The sequence below is a fragment of the Psittacula echo genome (assembly GCF_963264785.1).
Source record: "Psittacula echo genome assembly, chromosome: 1".
Taxonomy (NCBI): Eukaryota; Metazoa; Chordata; class Aves; order Psittaciformes; family Psittacidae; genus Psittacula; species Psittacula echo.
In genome coordinates this window covers 131,593,903-131,609,282 of record NC_137735.1, presented here as the reverse complement: position 1 = coordinate 131,609,282, position 15,380 = coordinate 131,593,903, and the positions used below count along the sequence as shown (strand labels likewise).

The 15,380-nt window shown below is 36.0% G+C and overlaps 1 protein-coding gene across 1 annotated transcript in view; it reads right to left on the bottom strand.

Moving 5' to 3' along the window:
* Positions 1-15,380, bottom strand: part of SEMA3A (semaphorin 3A) — a gene marked incomplete at its 3' end in the record, with an annotated part of 166,621 nt that overhangs the window by 112,974 nt on the left and 38,267 nt on the right. Inside the window, exons 2-3 of the mRNA XM_080638137.1 lie at positions 3,307-3,464; positions 494-556 (exon numbers count right to left, since the gene is read on the bottom strand). Of these exons, the coding sequence (XP_080494263.1) occupies positions 494-556; positions 3,307-3,464 (221 nt within the window). The remainder of the gene's footprint in view (positions 1-493; positions 557-3,306; positions 3,465-15,380) is intronic.

The window sequence follows — 15,380 nt, the reverse complement described above, 5'->3', positions numbered from 1 at the left end:
AAACCACCTTGACCTCAATCTTGCTACAAACTCCATGCAGGGAATAGCTCAGTGAAAAATGCTAACTCTTACTGAGATGCCACAAAGAGAAAGCATTTTTTGGAACTTACTGTAGGACTAGGATCTTTAGCAGGGCAAAAATAGGTCAAAATACAATCAGGAGACAAGTACACAAGGATTAATATTTCTTATTCTGATATTTCTCTTCCTTTCTGATATCTCTACTTCCCTCTTTCTAGTTGATTTTTTTTTTTTTGATTAATTCTATTTGATTTGTTTCATTTCCATTAATAAATTTAAACCCTTGTTCTTGAAGACAAAATTTCATTGTTTTGAATAAGAAGGATGAGGTAGCTCGAGACTAGAGTTATGATCAGATGTGTGACCTTACATGAGAGGAAAAATACTTTAAAAGTTAACACAATAAAACATAATAAAATATTTACAATGTTTTAGAAAAGAAAAATAAAATGCTAAAAAGATTTGTACTTACGAGAATATCTTTTCCAGCCCACTTGCACTCATCCCTTCGGGAATGAGATACAGGCCAAACAATCTAAAGACACAGAACAAAAATCACATTGTGTTATTTCATGCTTCAATAATCACAAATTGCAGACCAAATGCTACAGTGTCTTTACCCAGTTTCTGTTTTCCCCGTTCTTTCTTTATTTCCTTTTCTTCCATGAAATTTGACAACAAAGAAATGAAGCAATAGGAACAAAACAGGGATAATATGAATCACAATAAAAATATCTTGAAATAGAAATATAGTCTGTATTGTGAATCTAAGCTGTGAATCTTGAATAAAGACAATAAGAGTGTTGACTCTCCATGAAGTGAGTGTTCTTTTGTAGCTTTAAACGTGATGTAACAGAACAGAGACTGAAAGCAAAAAATTGCAGACACTAACAATAAATCGAATCTATGTGCTTGGGATCTCACATTAGTTACAGCACCAGAAATTAAGTCTTTGCCTCTTCAGTGTGTCTACTATTTCACTCTATTACTAAGTTTAGTTAATTAAATAATAAAAAAGAAACCATACTATTTTAAAAGTATCCCACTATCAAAATAGAAATGTTTACGCTGTTCCTATAGAGCTACCCTAACACAAGTAAACCTGACCCTATGCTTACTATAGAGTGTTTGCTTAGCAGAAAATGGGTCTCACCTCATACAGAGAAAATCCAGAGACCCTCACAGTCAATTATTCATGGTGGTTTCTTTTAAAAAGCTTTTAGGAATTACATATAGAATAAAACATGATCTTCCCATAAAATGCCAGGCTATTCATTTGGGAGCCTCAGATAATGCAATATGAATGGCCATAAGTCTGGATTACAGCCCTGGTGTTCAATATAGTTTGCTAAAACTATAAAAGTCAAAGCATTCAAAAAGCAAAAAGAATTAACATGGATGACATAAGAGGTCTAAGGAGGTTAGATATGGCACTTGAAAATACAGTTTGCAAACACATTTTAAATTCAAAATTTTCTTAAAACTTAATGAAATCCAAACAAGCAATCCAAGCAATCGAACATCTTAAGTCTATAAAATAAGGCTGAAAATTTTATGAGCACATTCTCTCTCAAAGTATTCCTGCTACTTCCTGTTTCTATTCTCAGCTTAAAATGTGCAGAGACATGTGAAAATTTAAATTTACTAGGTTGAAAGACATTAACCAAACTTCTGAGATCTCCCAAAAGGACCAGTTCAAACTCAGTTCAAGTTTTGGGCACAGATTTCTGTATTACTAAACCCAGTATTTTAATCCATAAAAATGAATGGCTAGATGTTCTTTTTCTTTATTCTTACAGAACAATATTTTCTTCTAATTTGGTTTAAAAGTTGGCTAAATTGAACTGGTTTTAACAGACTGGAAAGTTTGGCTTTTTGAGTTGTGCTCCTTTGGAGTCCTATGCTGCCATTTGCATTTAGACAGGAACCTCAGTACTTATTTACATGATGGAAGCAACAACTGGTGAGGCTTGTGGTCAAGCACAGCACTGGCTGCATTGTAATACTGATCGAAGTTTCTTCTGTGACCCTCCTGTCTTTAATAATCAGATCTCCAAATTCTTTAAGCCTTTTGTCTGTTCTTAAGTCTTAAAACTAAATTGCAAGTCTGTTCTCAGTTTGTTGGAAACACTCAGTTGCATGTTACCAACAGCAATTCTTTATTCAATATAGTAATATTTGTATATGATTTCAAATGGTATTCTAAAGGTATCTGAATATGTACGTATGTAAGATATAATTCCTCCTACAGAGCTGTTTTCTGCAACTGAAACACCTTCTTTCCTTTAATTATTCCAGATGTTTTGCACATTAAGCTATCAATCCCTCAGAGAATTCAAATAAATAGCTAGTTTCCTTTATAGCTGCTCTAAAGAGAATAGAAAAGAAAATACCCAGTTTTCCTTTTATCCTTTTTCCTTAGAGAATACAAATGAATAGCCAGTCTTCCCTCTGAACAGAAAACACAAGGTATTTATTGCTATCATCTTAGGAAGCTAATAGTCAAACAGGCAAAAGGTCAGGAACACCAAGAAAAAAAAATCCCTGGGTATTGAAGCAATTTATCTCTCATAAAAGGGTACTCTCTGGATTTTAAAAAGCGCCATCAAAATACTTAATATAACAGATCAAACCTCCATAGCATTGTTTAGGTTCCCAACATTTTCTCTTACTAAAATCAATTGAAAATGAAATTATTTATTTAGCCTGCAACAACAGCACATCATTGAACTGTTGCCAGCTTTTAATTCATCACCAGCTTTTACTGGAAAATTATACTCTCCATCAAGAATGGCAAGTTTTCATGGACCTTTTCCTTTTTTACTAAAACTGAATCTATTTTGGTTTGAAAGAAGCAGAAGCAGAGTGCCTAAAAGTGCTGGGTTAAAGGAGAGAAATCAGCACTTGGACTCCCAAACAGCTGCTTCTTAGCTGCAAACAAATACACAGTAATAAGTCCTTTTTTGTGTGTGAACTGTCATAACAGTTGTTTGGGGTTTTTAGCAGAAAACATGAAAATGTTTTGTTTAGGAAATAGGTGGATTATTCGTTTAGCATTTACTTTTCTATAGTCTGAAAAAAGCTTTGTATTTTATACACTTATAGGTTATAGGCTTACTATAAATCTATCTTCATAGAGTCAGCAAATGTTTGTGTTGTAATAGTATTCTTGACATCCAAACACTTACTCCATAATTCATACAGGGCCCAACGTAGTCAGAGTAATAACAATGCTGCAACATTATAAGTATATAGTTGCACTGTACAAAACATGAGCGAACATACCTTTTGATATTCCTTGATGTTAACCAGGTTGAAAGAAAGTATGTGATCCTTTGCTCCAACATACAGCCGACTTCGCTCTTCATCCAAGAGGAAAGTATGGTAACTGGAGCTATTAGCTAGTCCATTGAAATTGATTATATTGTTGGATTCCAACATTTCTGTAAAATAAATATAATACTTTCATAGATAACATGGTCAAATAAAATATACACTTATATTTTGACTTATAAATATTTCCTTTTAGGAATTTATACTTATGGCATAGAAACCAGTGTAAGAGTTATGTACCTGAGCTCACAAATGTTTTTATTTCAAGTACCCAAACCCAAACCGACTTTAAGTTTCAGTTTACAAAAACAAAGGTCAAAATATCAGTGAAATTAATTAAAAGAGGTTTTAGGTGGCAAAATTTTATCCATGGAACTTATCAACTGTTGGATGAAATTCAATTTTGTTCAATCAATGAGATTTACATGGGTAAACCTGAGGATGTCCAGCTGAAAAAAAACCACCTCTAAACACAAAAATCTCCTACTTTTAGCATACAAAAGAATTTCATATAGATCTGTAAGTGATGAGAAAGCGGAAAAGAATGACTAGTTAATGAGATAAAATAACACATGCAATCTATTCTTACATGTTTTGCTATCTTCACCAGCTTACTGACACATTCCCTTTGCTTGGAATTCTGTATTTATCCATCATAAGAATTAAGCTAGAGAAGGTAAGTTTGCTTCTGTTTAAACTGAAGAATAATTTTCTAGCTCTCATACTCTTCCCAGAACCTTTGCACTTGCCAAGAACAGGATTTCAGCAAAAGGATCCACAGAATCCTCTCAGCTATTCACAACCATTAACAAAGAAATATGCATTTTTCTTGAAACTGTTTAAAAATATTTTCCCATAAGATAATATGGACCATACTTAAGTATAAACTTTTATGAAAACATTCTTTCTTTATTCATGTCTATCTACTTTCATATCAGGACCAAAGCCAAACCATCTCTATCATTTCAAGGTGTATCTGCACTAATGTCATTGATAAGAAATTCTCCCTGCAATGACAAATCCTATGTGGTTCAGGCCTTGACCTTGTGATACACAGAAGCAAACAAGTTGTTTTAGGAGCAGGGACAGTTCCTTGATGCTAGTGTAGCTCTTACACAGAACTCATGTGGATAGATGAGAAAGGGAACAAATACATCAGGATCCAAAGTCTGATGGCTAGAGGGCATGGCCATACCTTCCAGCACCTAATGTTAGTTTTAGCTCTGCCATATATGCAAACCAAGGACAACTGTTTCTCCTCTCAAAACAGCTGCCAAATGCCCAGGATTTGCCTAGCAGTGCAGCTACCTGCTATTACGTTTTGCTTTTCAGTAAGATCAGGCCCTTTTTCCACCATTACTCCAATGATAAGTGAGTGTAAGACTGCATCCTCTATGCTGCTAAAAATCAAGCTGAAACTGTTGTTACAACAGAAATTTCTGCTTAATTTTCTTTTAAAACTCATTTTCCTTCCTTTTTAATCTTCATTTTAACCAGAACAAGCAAGACATCAGGTAGGGCTTTGTTGTAGCTGCATAATAGTGGTACCTATGATTTTCCAGAATTTCAGCACCTGTAGCTTAGTAGTCACATAGATGTCAAACTTACTTTTCACATTCACTTATACCAGGTGCCGTTCGAAGCAGGCTGATACTCTATAGTAGCAAGAATTAGTAGGCAACATTTCAAGGAAGGTAAAGATAACACCCAAAGTTGCACACCATTCAGACTAGCTTTGCCTCAGTATTCTTTGCACTTACTTGCAAAACTACCACTAGCACTAGAAGGAGTTAATTTGTGTAGCAGTGTAGCAGAGTGCCAGGGCATGCATTGCATTATGTTCCTTATTCTACAGTTTTTCTGGCTAAATATAGCAATACAGATGTACTACAGATTAGTTTTTTAAAAACTTGTACTGCTCAAGACTGAAGATCTCCATTTCTCTAGTGTAACAAGAAGAAATCAAATCACCCCAAGCAGTCTTGTCAAAATAATTCTTCTGGCTTCCTGCCAACTTCTAGAATTTGACTGTATTGTCCTCTAGTTCACTTATTTGCATTTTGTTAGAGACTTTACTAATTCTCTTTACATTGTAATGACTGATTCAGATGTTGAATGTCGACTCATTAAATAGTGAGTGATACAGATGATTGATTGCTTAACTTGTCTTAAAACTCCCTTGTCTAGAAATGCTGTGCTGTCATCTGTGTCTCATAATTTTTCTTATAGCTGTCAAAAACCTTTATAATTTTTTCAGCTTTCATGGTTTGAACTCGCATAGGTATGATTCTGCTCTTGGTGACTGAAGCATAAAGACAACTGTCTGCTGAAGTCAATGTTACACAAATGTAAAACTGATATAAATAGAAACAAGATCAGTTAGGCACACAGCTACTTGGTTTAAAACAAACCTGAGTTCTAAACATTCACTTCTCAGATGGTGATTGATGTTTTCTTTCTAATACTCATGAAAAATGCCAGATCATAACACTGGAGTCTAAGGTTTATGACGGCCAAGAGTAAATTACGTCATTGTCTTCACTGTTCATATGTCACCACAGTATAACTTAAAAGAACCAGGTGTAGGCGTACAGGGAAATACATACATATTTATATATATATTTATATATTTTTTTCTTTTAGTTTTCTGTGACTTTTCAGAGTATGCAGCAATGTTAAAGGTAACACTGGTGGTGATTTTTTTGTGAATATGCAAATCAAAGCCAAACTAAAAGCTAAATCCCATTGCCTTCTCTAAGATTAGGACATTTCTCCTGGATTTTAATCCAGTATTTGTTGTACTGTCCTACTATTGACTTTTCCAGCAGATGATCAGATTTCCAGGGTCTATTTCCCAAAAGATGAGGCCTAAGCATACTCCAAGCAGTGTATTTCAAATCACATGAAGTCAGGTTTCTCCCTATCAGGAATCAAGTTGAGGAGAAAAATGTCATTTGGGTGCTAATGATTCTCATTCACTACTAATTTAGTTAGGATTGAGTTACATCATAAGTAAGAAGTGAAAACTTAAATAATCTCAGCAGTTCCTGTGCTGTTTATTCTAACTTATATGTATTCTTCCAGTGATGAATATGTCTTCATATGACATTCTGGAAAGGGCTGCTGAAGAGCAAAGCAATAGCATTTTCACAATCAATAAAAATTAAGTATTTAACTTCCTCAAAGTCATTAGTTTCAACGTGTTTATCATCCAGTGTCTTTTCAGTATCCAACAGTGACTATTGCTAAGAGAATGAAAGAAACAGCAGTGACAGGGCGTACTCCTCAAAGGGTAATGACATCTGTCAATTCTGTTAAGCATCAGTCAGTCATGTTGGCAAGGTATATGGCTGGTAAGTGCTAACATAAACCAAGATTTACAGCAAGGATCGCATTGCAATGATGAGGAAAACAATGAATGCCTTCAATAAGTTAATGAAATTAATACTGTCTATTATGCATACCCTAATTGTATTCCATTTTTCTGTTGTTGTTCTAATTAAACATTGACATATCCATGGCCTATGCAGACAGGCAATGGTTGCTTGTACTCCAAGTAATATTTTACTTCCTCTGTGCTTTGTCCAGTTATTTTTACTGCAAAGATGGTGACTTTTCTCCAGCAGCTGGTGCAGCCAAGTACCACTTCTTCAGTAGTTGCTCAGAGAGCATTTTCTTATTTCCTTCTAACACATTCTCAGCTGGAGTCATGCCTGTTGTTTTGAACAGGAATGAATGAACTCTATAAAGCTAACCACTGCTCATTATGACCATAGTATTTGCCTGTTAAATGCTGTATGAGGTAGATTTAGAGTGGGTGGTGATATTTTAAGGTAATAAAGGCTTCATTGCTTTTATTATAGGTTCTTGCTCCCTACATTTATTAAGTGTTTCAGGTGACCAAACCTCATGGTCTGAAATGCACCATATCTAAAACACCCATCATATAATAATGAATTTTCACTTGTGATGATCACTAAAAACAGCTGGCGGTTGAGTTTTTCAAGGATTGGGGGCCACATTATCTTACTAACCACTTCATTTCAACTACCTTTAATTCACAGTACTGACCTGCTTGCTACAGCTATTCTTCTTTCTTTCCCAGTGTCCAAGCTTGAAGTATTTGACCTTTTTCAATGTGCCTTTCTGTAGGCTCTGTATGGTCTTTCTTGATTCAGTCTTACTTGTGTCAGAACATTCATTTTGACAGACCAAGCTGACAAATATGAAGAAAACCAGTCCCTAACTTTTGCCTTCCTTTTATTACATGGTTATTTGATTTGCTAATGGAATTGCAACTTAATAGTATGTATACACACAGAAGGCCAAATTCCTGCAGTGAAATCCATAGAGATACTCATGCACAAGGAATGTAGATTTGGTTTCTTTTTATGACACTTTCTTCACTAAAGAATAAGCCAGAAAACCACAGCTATAGCTAAGATGAATACAGCCAGGCATATCCTGAGGTTTGCTTTATCCATGGTTGGTATTCCACTATAAACCTTGTTTTATGTCTGTGTTCCTTCAGCTCAGTTTGTCAAGGGGAGAACATAACAAAAGAAAACCATCTTGTCTTTTTACTTATCTACTACCAGGCAAATTCTCTTTTTAACAGGAGGGAGTTTGTCTGTGTAACAAGTTAGAAAATTTGTGAGCTTGCCTGTGTTCCTGCTACAGACTTCACAGTAACGTGCTGGCCAAGATTATTTTTGTTGATAAGGATCAAAGGGCCATATCAATTTCTAGAGAAATCAGAGGAAAGGTCTCCTCACCAATATTCAGTTCTGGCCCTGTCCTATTCCTGGTGACTCCGCAGAGTGACTGGATTACATAGGCAGTTCTGCTCGTCATAACACGCTTGTGAATCAAATGAGTAGGCTGCTGGTTGCACAAAACTCTCGACCTTCATTCCTTTGCCAGCAACGATAAGATCTCACTGCGTATCTCCTAGCAGTAGATAAAAGATGAGTCAATGTGTATTATGCCATCAAACAGGGATTTTGCTGAATTGTGAGCAATGCCTCCCACAACGTCATGCTAAAACATTTCCTTCTTCTCTCGCCAGGCTTTTACTTTGGCTACAGAGTATCAGGTGGCCGCAGGTTTGCACATGCATTTGTTGCTTACACAGAAGCATACTGTACCTCTTCTGCATATCTGCATGTATATCTGTAAATAATCCCAGGTATGAATTAGTCATTACTCTCTGAGTGATTATTTGCTGAATTCCAAGATACTAATCCTACTGTGCAAGGAAAGAAGTGGCTATTTTAACTTCCAACCTCTCCTGCAGCTTCCCCATTTTATTGCTCTGAGTGTAGATGGGGAATTCTGCCCCGTCAGTTATTGGAAAGGCAGGGACTGGCAAGAAATCAAGAGAGCTTCCTGCAAGGTGATAGCCAGTAGAGCTTATTTGGCAAAACCAGGGATATGATTTTTTGTGAGCCCATTCCCCACCCAGAAGAGATAACAGCTGCCATACACACAGTGAAATATTTCAGTGGGGTATTTTCATATATTCTAAAAGTTGACAGGAACTAACTGAGATGGGTGCTTGTCAGATGTCTGAAATCATGTACTTGACCCCATCCCAAGTCTAATGTTCAGTAAACAAGGCCAATGGCCTGAAGGAGAACTTCTCTTATATTTTTTTCCACTCAGTATTTAACTGTTTGATATCTCAATTACTTTCTTTCCTTTGCACCTCAGATATCACTGGGACCTTAGGATCTAGCCCTTAGTGAGGAGAATAGGTCAGCTGCCTCCTCTAACAAAAATTGAGAATCTTGCTAAGAGTCAGTGGTACAATTCAAACTTGCACAAAGTAATTACTTAAACCAAAAGACATAATTTATCCATTGTTTAAGATTTCATCTAAGAAAAAAAAAAAAAAAGAAATTAAAAGACCTACAGAAACCTTTGTTTTGTTACATATTTAACTGGTCAGGCTATCTGTCTCTTTTAGTACCATCCAAACTGTTACATTATTTACAAGTTATTTTTAACAACTAGCCTTTGATTTCATATTAGGACCAGAAGGAAAAAAAAACACATAAAATTTATAACACCACCACTCCCCCCAACCCTCCCCAACTTATGTTTTCACCTCATTTTAGAATTACGTTGCTTGGGAATATCAGAAAGTGATCAGTTTATTCTGAAACGAAACACAAAACAAGTTTATAAAGTGCATGAGCTCACATAGTGCAATAAGGAGTTTATCCATTTTTAGAAATGTAATACGAAAACTCTTCTAATCAGCCCCTTTGGATTTTTGCTACATTATCAGCCAGATAAACTTGAAACTACACAGCATTTGTTGTTGATGGCAATTCAGTGTTATTGTAATTTGAATGAGATAAATCACTGGGAGAAAAGGGCAGGTTATCTTATCAGTAATCAAAATACAATTGGAACAGAGCCTCTCACAGCTGTTCCATCAGTCCTAGCTTTCATCCTCTTCATCTACCTTATCATAACAGTTGCCAATCACCTGGTTTCACTGAAATTTGCTGGTAGGACTAGAAAAACAGAACTTTATTCTTGTTTTCTGTAAAACTTGTGTTTCTGAGAGAACATGTAGTTCAGGTTACTACGTTTTCATTATAATTTATCAATTAGAAGCAGCTAGGACAAGATATACAGTTTTTAGTGCACTCCTGATGTAAACCAAGCATTTTAAATGAAACACTCCTGCCTACCTTCCACCGCAGCAAAGAAAACTTGAAGGCCATGAGTATAGTTTGATTAAAACCAGATACTTGGAAGGAGGAATGCTGCACCAATGTTTTGTTTCAGTTGCACCGGCATAAGCATGGATTCCTTTGACTTCAAAATACTGATGCATATGGTTTTTATACTGTAAAACTGAGAGAAGATTTTAGCTCATTAATGTCAGCGCTATTTAGCCGCATGGCAGCCTTTAAAGTGTTCTTGATTTGAATAATTGAAGGGGTCACATGATATTTCAAAGATATAAAACATTTGGATTTTTAAAGCCAACCTGTTTTCCCTTTATTATTTACATTATTTGTCCTGTCTCAGAAAGAGAATCTAGATTATCCTTACTGCTCTGCTGTTTTCTTATAAAACATGAGAAATGTTAAACTCTGAGCTAAACAAAGACTTGTAAAGCCTGATTTCTTATATTTCTAATCTCATATTATGAATTTGGCTTTGTGAGAAACGTTATGGAACATATTTAACTGTAAACTTCACAGATATTTAAGCACAACATTGTTACAAAATCACAGATGATAAAAATTACCTATAGCATTTTTGTATGTGTGAGATGAATCAGGCAGAAATACATGATGGTGAAAAGAGACCAGGATCTGGTTTTACCAAGTAGTTATCTATGGGGAAATCTATCTGGTTTAAGATCTGAGTAGGTAACTTTCCTACCTCCCATTTTTGTAGGTGTAAGGAATGCTCAGAATTAATGGAAGTGATGTATTGTACCAATAAATGCTGTACTCCTAGCTGCTAAGGACAACATCTGTATTCTCAAGGTTTTCTAAAATGTGACAGAATAATATGGCAAAATACTGAGCTAATGACAATGATTTCTAAACCTGCTAATTCAAATAGTAGAAACACTGTAGGCCTATTAACTAAGCCTCTACCCTGGGTAATTTATTCTCAGTAAGCTTGGTTAGCTCAAAATGGCACCATCTGAGCTAGCACAGGTAAACAAGCAGCTAAATCCCATTCATTAAGTTACTGAATTATCAGATCTAGTTAGCAGTTAATCAGTTCTCAGCTATTTGTATGATACTGCTGGAAACAGTCTTTAACAAGCAGAACCTGTACTGGTTATCAAGAAAGTGAAATTGTGGGTAGTTGTCGCACTTCAAGGATTACCTTATCTATACACAGTACCATCTTTGTCTCATTAAATACCATATCACAAAGCCATGAACACCTTTTCAATGACTAACAGCACAGATAGATGTTTTCCCAGGACACAATGCATTTCATTTGACCAAGTGGGATGAGATGCGAAGACTATCATGTCCTATCCTCTCCATGGCCTATCAACATGTTGAGTCTACGCACAGCATGAAGCACAGTTTTTACTCACTCTCTGTTCCCCGAAAGAGCAGGATACAGATTTCCTATTCACGAACCTTTTCTCCCAGAACAAAAGCAAACCAGGAAAGGAACTGGTACTTGATAGGCACACCTACTTCCTCAAAATATTGACCATGCTGCAGTATAGACACACCTGAGCTAGCCTGAAACTCATTTATGTAGTTGTAGTGTCTAACAACAGTGGCCAAGAGGCCGGCAAAGACAAACTGATTTTGCTTCTCATCTAACAGTGCTTCGATGAAGCTCCATGTTGAATGACTAGGGTGGTAAATCATGCTAAGCAGGCAAGCTACTTTGAAGTTAGCTTAGGGGATATGACTATGTCATAAGCACAACAATGAATCAGAGTCAGATATACTAAATGCAAAGCCAGAACATCTACATGCTGGGTTTTGCACAAGTACGAATTGAGATTTTAGATTAATTTATTTTTAAATTCAGTTCTTCCAAATAACTATTATTTCTGACAACAAAACAAAACAAAAAAAAAACTTCTCAAGTGAATATAAAATTGTTGGGTAATGTCAAAACCTGTCAAAATATTTGTGTTCCATTAACCCACAAACTACTTAAAATACCATGATGCTTTAGAAAATTCTTTCTGAAAAGTTGGCCTAGTGAGGTCAGTTAATTTTTTTTGTTATTCATCTCTTAACAATACTGTTCTTTCCTCTAAATTCCTAACAATTGAACCTGAAAGTCCAAAATCCAGTCCTTATGATTCACATACCATGGACAATTAAGAGTCAAAAGTAACAGTGCCGTCAGTGTGTGTAGTGGAGTTGCAGTTGAGACAATAAAATCCTTTCCTCCCGCAAGTGTATTCCTTTTTCAGGGAAAACAGTATTAAATTACTTCTAAGTCTTAAAGAAAATTTAGTTTCAGGAACCAAACCAATGTATCACTTCTAAAGGAAGTGAGCTCACTTAAAAGAATTAATAAATATAAGGTGCTAAATTTGTTTAGGGATATCACATATCCAGCACTTTGAGGAATTGTCTTTTCACTTTAATAGAATGGATGAGTAAAATTCATTCTCAGTTTTATATCCTTCTCTCTTCTGATAGCTTGTTTCTTCTAATCCATAAGGGGGGGGTTGGATGAATTTCAGCAAGTGGTTTAAAGCACTGACTGCAGTTAAACAGCCTGTGTAGCTCACATACAGATACATACAACTCTGCTAACACACTGTAATTGTAAGCAAAATAAAGGAGGGACTTCTAACCACTGACCTTCCTTGCACAGAATTCAGTGCCAAAATGGAGTAAGTGATGATAAGTTTTTTTCTTAATTTACCTTAATGAAAAATCAATGGTATTACACCATGGATAAAAGAATCTGATTGCTGTGGTTCTGTAATGTGAGGAAAATATTTAGCATCCATTACATTAAATATTACTTCAAATTAGTTATTATTATTTATCGAATGTTTCCAGTTATACCTACAATCTGTTAGGTTAGGTTCTGTACATGAAAAAGGAATTTCCAGTTCCTTCTTTCCATCCAAATACCATAAACATAATTAATAATCAAACATCAGCAAATTCCCCAATACCATTTTTCAATTCAAGGTGAATTTTCTCATGGTTAATTTTGCTTCATCAACCAAAGTTTCAAATTTCTTTCAGGTTACACAAACCAAACTATTTCTACCTTCAATGTTTCTGTAATTATTATACATTCAAAAGGTGAACAAGGAATTTCTAATTAATCACTAGATTCAAAATAGAAAATAAACCTTAAATACAATTTTTACATTAGTTTTCTGGATCCTGGGCATACTCCAAAAGGGCTGTGAGGAGAGCATTTCTACTTAAAATTTCAAGACATGCAAGCAAATTTTGCACTGTAAATAAAACCAAGATAAAACCAAGAAATTACGGTGTGAAGCATTTTAACTACTTTTACAATCTCCCCAAAAACATCTTAATACACTTCACACAATACACAGTTAAGCTGTGGAAATTCCTGATATGGGCTGTTGTAAATGGTAAAATCGTTTATAGTTTAGAGGGGCCAAGTGATAAGATCAAGGAAAAGAAATCCTTAAGAGGCTATCAAATTCAGAGATGCAGCCTCTAGCTCCCCAAGTTCCTGAAATTCAAATTTCAGGAGACTTAGAAAGTACTCTGGGGAGCTATCACTATCTGATTGACTTACTTCTACCATGGAGAATCCCTAATATGGAAACCCCATATTATGTGTTTTCTTAGGTGTGACTGGAGACAACATATTTCTCACCTAGTCAGGTATGGGTGGAAGTGCAGCCATGACTTGGGTCTTGAGAAGGAAAATGAATACGCAAGACACAAAATGTAATTCAGCAAAATACCTGCTGCAACTTCCTCTTCGCCTGGATTGTGCTCTGTGGCTGTCAGTGGGGATTCCCTGATCCACCCTCCTCCCCACTTTGTCTTCCCTCCTCAAAGCCTTTGGGGCCTCCTTGGGTGAGTGGAAGTATTTGCAAATGGCATCACTTCATGCTGATTGAATCCATCTTTTGTAAAAGCATTTCAACCTCTAACTCCTTCTAAATACCTTCTGTTTTGAAATAACTTGTCCATATTTGACCTTTTAAGTGAACACCAGAAAGAACCATCAGTAATTTCCAGTAGAGATGGAAGAGGGAAAGTGAGTGGATTATCAGCACTCAGGTAGCACCTGCTGTCTGGCTAGGCTTAATGAATGTCAAGATTTGGATACAACTTTGTGGTTCTTGACCTCAGAGCAAAAGTTCATTTGCTTAAAGACATATCAGTGTAAATATAGTTGGATTTGTCTGAACACTGAATCACCTGGTGCATCAGGATCTATTCAGAGCAGCCTTAGAAGGGTATTCAAAGATAATTGAAAGTAACTTAAGGATGTTTTGACTCCAAGCACACTTGGCCAGTCACACATCAACCAGCTCATAGCGGGTTCCTCATGGATGCTATCAGCTGAAACAGCCAAACTGCTGCATATCCAGCCACATCGCCTCCCACCTTCCACAGCACATCAGTAAGAGGGAGGTGAGATGCACACAAATGACAACTGAGGAAGTGAAAATACTGTTCCAAAAAGTAACAAAACCAAGCAATATTTTTTCAATTAAATTAACTGGCGAGGAAAGCTGATGTGACTGTCTACCATGCTAAAAATTCACCGGTTCTCAGATTTTGTATTTGTTTTTTCCTCTCTCTTTACACTAGCACAAAGGAGATCTAGTCCACACCACTGATCCTAGCTGTCTCATCAATTTAAATAAATGATAGTTTATTCAGTGCATGAACACTACAGCCTCATTACTCTCTGTGATTACCATCAGGAATAAAGTCCAGTGGAATTCTGCATCAGAGAAGAGAAATACTTGAAGTTCTATGTTTCTGAGGCTTCAAATGGAATATCACTGAGAATCAGTGTATCATTTTTTGGTCAAGCCACAAAAACTGCACTTTTTTTACCGAGACAGAGATCAAAGACAGTTTACTTTGGGTTCCTGTCAGAACAGAAGCCTTTAGAGGATAACCTGTAGACTGAAGGTATTAACGAAATGGCCCAGGCACACTGAAATGCAAAGCAAGGTCTGCCTTCTTTCCTTTATTATGCAAAATGAGAATTACCAACACATAACAATTTCTGCAAAATGTACCATGAAATTTAATTCAGTTCATTGTTTCACACTACATTTCTTTGCACTTTGAGTGACTTAAAACAAGACCATTTCTCACCTGAATTCAGGAAACATTGTCCATTGGCATGGAATTGCCACACTTGCACAATGCGCTTAATGAATTGCAAACATAGGTCGTGTAGACTCAGTATAAGTTTGGTTTATGTAAAGAACGCATTAACAACTGGAATGTTTTGTGGGAAAAGGCAGGGCACTTTCCACTTACCCTTCCAGACCCAATGATATTATTCATTCTCAACAGTTCTGCTGGTTACTC